Raw genomic sequence first — 6291 nt, 5'->3', positions numbered from 1 at the left:
GAGAGAGAGAGAGAGAGAGAGTGAGTGAGTTCCCTCAGTGGTGTAGCCACAGGCAAGATGGCTACTCTGGTGGAACAGATTGGGTCACAGAAAGTGAGAGGTGAAGAGAGAAACAGGAGAGAAGAGAACAAGAAAGAGGAGGGGAAAGAGAAGCAGAGAGGGGAGGTATGAAGCACAGTGGAGAATACTTGAGAAGAGGATGGGGATCAGAGAGAATAGCGGGGAAAGAGATGGAAATGGGGGTATATACAACCAAAAATCACTATATGCATGTGTTTTAATGTTATAACGAAACCCATTACTGTGTCTTTATTAAATATTTAATCTTAGTCAGGGGTTTCTACCATGCCTTTGAGCATTCCATTCCCAGATAAAAGAATGAGTAGCCCAGTGGTAGACATGGATGCGCAGAGGTATCGCTGCCTTAGATTAGCCCCTTAGGAAGCTGCATCTTATGGTAGTTGTGTTCAGCTTTTTAAGAGGGAGGAAGTTTGTTTTGGCTCAGTTTTACGCGTTTGCTGGACCCTCGTGCACTTAGCAGAACATCACAGTGTCAGGAGTGTGTGGCAGAGAGGGCTTCGCACTTCACGGTGGATGGGAAGCAGAGAGAGGAGAAAGGAAAAGGGGCCAGTGGGACCCAAGATGGATGCCCTGCTGACCAACGTTCTGCTCCTAGGCCCCACATCCTGAAGTTTCCAGAGTGTTCTAAGATGGCAGCGCAGGGGGAGGCCAAGCACGTTCAACACAGGAGCCTGTGTTCCAGTCCCAAACCACAGGAGGCGAAATCACAGTTGTAGGTTTTAGAGAACTTGAAGGAAAATAAACCAAGCCAACCAGCCAAACAAACAAACCTTTATTTTCACAGAAAGAGTCAAATCCAGAGAGGCCCTAAAACCTTCAAATTCCTCCCCATCTCCGTCTCTTGTTCTCTCTTCCTGACTGATATCCCCACCTAACACCAGCCTTCCCAGTCCAGGGTGGCATCCCCACCTAACACCAGCCTTCCCAGTCTAGGGTCAGTTGTTTGACTCAGGGGTTGAGTGTGTCCATTTGGGGGTGTGATGCTCCGGCCTGCATGGTCCTTACCCCCAAGGTCACCAGCCTGGACCTCCCTCTTACCACTTTTGAAATTATTCCTGGAAGATGACCTTTAAACTGATGCTTTGAATATCCTATGTTTAACATAATAACCTCAGAATATCAGCTAGACAGAGGGACATCTACGCTCAGACGAACATGACATCCGGCCCAGACAGATAGTCATCCTGACTCCCACCCAGCTTGACCCTTGAGAAAAAAACCTTGTGGGCCTCAGTCATGGTGTGTGTGTGTGTGTGTGTGTGTGTGTGTGTGTGTGTACTACTTGGAGGTTATAAGATAACTTTCAGGAATCAGTTCTCTCCTTCCTCCATGTGGCTCCCAGATGTTGAACTCAGGTTGTCAGGCTTGGCAAGCAAGCATCTTTACACACTGAGACATCCCACCACCCCCTCCTTGTTTTTTGAAACAGGGTCTCTCACTGGCTTAGAACCTGCTGGGTAAGCTAACCCAATAAGCCCGAGGAATCCACCTGTGTCCTCCCCAGTACTGGGATGACAAGTGCGTAGCACCTTGCCTAGCTTTCTCTTTATGCATCTGTGTGTGGTATGCACGTGGTTATAAATGTTCACATATGTATGGGGTGTACGTATATATGTACGCCACTGCAAGCACATATGGAGGTCTAGCTTTCTTTTTATGTGTCTCTCTGTGTGTGGTATGCACATGGTTATGAATATTCATATATGTATGGAGGTATACATATGTATGCCACTGCAAACAGATTTGGAGGTCTAAAGGCACATATGCCCCTGCACTTGCGTGTGGAGGCCCAAGAGTCTGCCCCATCACACCCCACCTTACTGAGTCAGGGTTGCTCAGCCGAGCCCAGAACTCACGGATGCAGGTAACTAACTATTCAGTTTGCCCCGGGATTCCCACTTGTCAGCTTTTGAGAGCCCTGTAATTACGGCAGACTGCCACACCCACCCAGCTTTACACAGGCACTGGGGGCCTGAACTCTGGTCCTCTCACTTGCACATTTTGCTTCCTGTGCTGTCTTTCTGGCCCCACACCTGTTTTTAAGGGAAAGCTGGGCATCGGTCAGGTCCTTGTGCTTGCAAAGTGAACGTTGTACTGATCCATTGAGCCACTTTCCCAGCACTGTCCTGGCTTTTAAGGGACCCTCCTGCTGTACCCCTCATCTCACTGTCTGTAAAAATGGCAGGTGTTTTAGCTCATCCCTCAGCATCCCTCCCATGGATTCTGCTGCTCTGAGTATGTCGTTTCCAGGGGCAACAGAAAGGCCAGACTCCTTCATGGATCCAGTGCACCCCCTCCATACTTTTTATTATGGGCCCTGAACAGCACCCTTCTTAATTTGTGCGCACACTTCTCACTGCTGTAGACCAATGTCAGCACACTTCCTCCACAGAGCCAGATGATAAATGTTTTCATTTTTGCGGGCTACTCTTTGCAGCCTGTGTTGTGCCTTCACAGCCCTGTGCTTGTAAAAAGCAGCAGGAGCCCACACCTCAGCAGAGGGCATGGAGTGTCCCAATAAAGCTTTATTTACAAAGCAGTGGGGCGGACAATGTCTATGGGCCATTTGCTAATGTTGGTCCTAAACTCATGGATCTTCACCATCCATCTCTGCCATTCAGAAGTCTTCTTCCTTATCCATCAGCCCAGGGCCAGCAGGCGGTCTCTGCCCAGGGCCAGCAGGCAATCTCTGTTACGTTGGTTTAGAACACAGACTTCAGAGTCAATAAGCCCGGTTCCCCAGTATCTCTAAAATAATTTATGATTCTAAACTAATAATGATTTCATCATTTCATTTCTTCCTCACATCAGCCCAATGTACAGATAGGGAAACCGAGCCTTCCATGCACAGAGTCTCAGCTGCCAGGCCCCATAGCTGGGAAGGCTCCATCCATCCAGAGTTCTCACCTGGTCCTCTGTGCTACCCCAGACCCCATGCTCCAGCACATAGACTAATTCCCACATTCTCTTTAGGATGTGGTAAGAGTTGAAGCACCTGGCAGAGTCTACTTTCCTGCCATGGAAACCAAGTCTGTTTAACAAGGGTCCTTGACTTGCAGGCCCTGGAGACAGCTATTGCCCAAGAGAAGAACAGAGCAAATGAGTCTGGGGAGCGGGGGAGGGCAGGGCAGACAAGAGGCTCAAGAGGTGGAGAGTTGCTTGGCCTAGCAGAAGAAGGTGAACAGTTCAGAGGAGGGGGAGTTGAGTCAGCCTGGACTGTCAGTCAAGGCTTACAGTTGCCAGGATTCAGCTGAGATCTTCACATAGGTCTGCTTCCTTAGAGCACACTGAACCCCTGGCCCCTCTGCCCTGGCCTGTGTGAGCCGTGCTGAAGGTGGAAACGCAAACCACACGGGGCCCAGGGAGAGTCCATCTCCTGCCATGGCAACAGGTGGACTCAACAACCGCTGTTGGCTGCAGGCTTTGGAGGAGAGCATCGGTCAGGAGAAAAGCAGATCGGAGGAGACCCTGGAGAAGGTGCAAAGCCAAGTCCGAGAGCTGGAGAGCCACTTGGCTTGTCAAAAGGAGGTACGCCCAGCTGGGGGAGGCTGGCTGAAGGGACTGCGGGAGACGGAGGGCAGGTGGGGTGAGGGGGCCTGTCCTAGCCCGGGCTCTGCAACTGGGAGAAGCATAGAGGATTTCAAAGAGAGCCATGGAAATTTGTAGCCTTGCCAAGAAGTTGGGGAAAACAATGTACGTGTGACAAGCCAGGGTGGAGGCTTCTGCCCATCACCCCAGCACTGAGACGAACTCAGTCAGGAGGCTGGGGATGATGGGATCTTGAGAGAACACCCCATCTTCAGCACCAACACCCCGAAGTCAGGAAGTCTTTTTCAGTCCCAGCAGAGGGATGCACAGGGCTGGCAGGAAGTCTCTTGGGTTGGAGTGAGTCAAGTGCTTTCTGGCCAAGAGGTGGCCATGGTCAACCCATCTCAGGCTTCCTCTTCCACATAGCAGTCAAGGTGCTTAAAAGCAGGCACTGCTCCTATATCCTTCCCAGCCAGCCCCCCATCCCCATCCAGTCCCCTGCCACGCACGGCAGGATGGGAACCTGGTCTGGATCCCCTTCTCTGTGGTGATTGATGCCTGCTCTGTGTTCCAGAAGTCACCTGTAGATCAGTGGATGAAAGGGCTTGCAGATGTGTTACACCCAGAATGGTTTAGTTTGGATCCATAAAATACATTTGTAAATCTAGAGTTCAGTCCTCTCTTGGAAAGTCAAAAACTCCGGCCCTCATTTCTGCTTTGGCGTCCGGGGGAAGGGAGGCTGGAATGGAGACCAGCAGCAGCAGTTAGGGTAGTCTTTTGAGAGTTGGCCCACGCAAGCCCATGTCGATTTGGGTGAGTGTTGACATTTGCAGTTCATCACCTGCCTTCTTCCTAAAGTACAGTAGTCAGCAACAAACAGCATCCCCTCTAGCCATGGAAGCCTGGGGAAGGGGTTTTCCAATCCCTCCTTAAAGAAACTGTGTTCCTGTGGATATGCCCGAGCGCTAGTCCCCAGGAGAGCTCTGTTGCACTGTCAGTTTGCATTAGCTACCATCCGTTTCAGTCCCTGGTCTTTTTCACACATGCTTTCGTAATCCCTGAGGGTGCAGGCTTTGTAGCCACACAAAAGGCAAGTTCGAGTCTCTCTTCACCTCCCTTCTTGGAAGCAGGCCATGAAGGGCAAAGATAGTGCACAACCCAGCATTGGACCCGGAAGTGTCACTGCTCTGTGGTCGCCATCACCAGCACCTCTACAGCCTGGACATGGGCATAGCCCTTGCTTCCTGACTGCCCTCCCTCCCTCCTTCCCTCCTCAAAGTGGAGTGCTTGTCCGCTCCCCCAGGGGAAGAGGAAGTATCAACCCTATATGCCACCCCACCCAGGCAATCTGATGAGGCCCAGGAACTGTTTATAGTGGCTTCTCACACCTCAGCACTCTGTCAACATTGTAGCTAGGGTTTACCCTTGAGTTAGTCTCCAGGCAGGGGAAGAGGCAGGCGCACCCTTGTGTGTGTGTGTGTGTGTGTGTATGTGTGTGTGTGTGTGTGTGTGGTGTGTATTGTGATGTGTGTGTATATGGTACGTGGTACGTGTGTGTGTGTGTATGTATGTGTGTATGGTGTGTGTGTGGTGTGTATGTGTATGTGTATGTGGTGTATAGGTGGTGTGTGTGTGTGGCATGTGTGTATGTGTGTATGTGTTGTGTATGTGCGTGTATGTATGTATGCAGTATGTGTGTATGTGGCATATGTGTATATAGTATATGTATATGTGGTTTGTGTGTATATGTAGTATGTAGTGTATATATGATGTGTGGTGTGTGTGTATGTGGTGTGTGTGTATGTGGTGTATGTGAATATTGTGTGTGTGTGTGGTGTGTGTGTATATTGTATGTGTGTATGTGGTGTGTATGTGTGTGCATGTGGTGTGTGTATTGGTGTGTGTGTATGTGATGTTATGTGATGTGTGGTGTATATGTAGTGTGTGTGTGTGTGTATGTTCTCCATGGAGTCCCTTCAGTCAGGCGCCATCCAGGCATCAACAAGGGCTGGCAAGGTGATGGGGGTGGGTCAGGAAAATTTAAGCCTCTGGGCTGGGTGTGTTGAGGCGGATCTCTGTGAGTTTGAGGCCAGCATGGTCTGCATACAGAGTTATACGTCAGCCAGGGCCACATAGTAATACTCTTGCCTTAAAAAAATTTTTTTAAAGCACCATGCAGAAGGGCCGGGGCTTACACCGTCCTTCAGGGGTCACAGGACCTAACGGTAATTTCTCCCCAGAAAGACTTGAGCCACCTCCACTGAGCTTTTTATCTCTTTCTTGGGATTTTTGCTGCTGTTGTTTGTTTGTTTGTTTTCTTTTGACAGAGGTTCTGTTAGCCTAGGTTAGCCTAGGTTGGCCTCACACTCACTACACTGACCTCCTGACCTCCTTTCCCCACCTCCCACGTGATGGGATCACAGGTGTGAACCACACAAAGCCATCTCAAAAGCGGGAGAGATTTGGCTTCTCTCCACCTCTCGTGGATTAAATGCCTTCCGAAGGCTAATCTTCTCCCTTGTTGTGGACTCTAGTGGAAATCTTGTTGCAAGTTCCTGATGCCCAGCAGGGTGCAGAAGGGAGGCCCTGCGGGTGCTGGTGCAGAAGGGAGGGCCTGCGGGTGCTGGTGCAGAAGGGAGGGCCTGCGGGTGCTGGTGCAGAAGGGAGGCCCTGCGGGTGCTG

General features: G+C 50.4%; 1 protein-coding gene across 4 annotated transcripts in view; it reads left to right on the top strand.

Annotated features, from left to right (window-relative positions):
- The window catches only part of Fhad1 (forkhead associated phosphopeptide binding domain 1), a 128632-nt gene that overhangs the window by 78743 nt on the left and 43598 nt on the right, over positions 1-6291 (top strand). For all 4 annotated transcript variants that reach the window (XM_031379356.1, XM_031379354.1, XM_031379355.1 and 1 more), the window contains exon 17: positions 3502-3609. In XM_031379356.1, the coding sequence (XP_031235216.1) occupies positions 3502-3609 (108 nt within the window). The remainder of the gene's footprint in view (positions 1-3501; positions 3610-6291) is intronic.

This window comes from Mastomys coucha, unplaced genomic scaffold (assembly GCF_008632895.1).
Source record: "Mastomys coucha isolate ucsf_1 unplaced genomic scaffold, UCSF_Mcou_1 pScaffold18, whole genome shotgun sequence".
Taxonomy (NCBI): Eukaryota; Metazoa; Chordata; class Mammalia; order Rodentia; family Muridae; genus Mastomys; species Mastomys coucha.
Note: the sequence above shows the minus strand (reverse complement) of the source record. Positions and strands in the feature narration are given on the sequence as shown.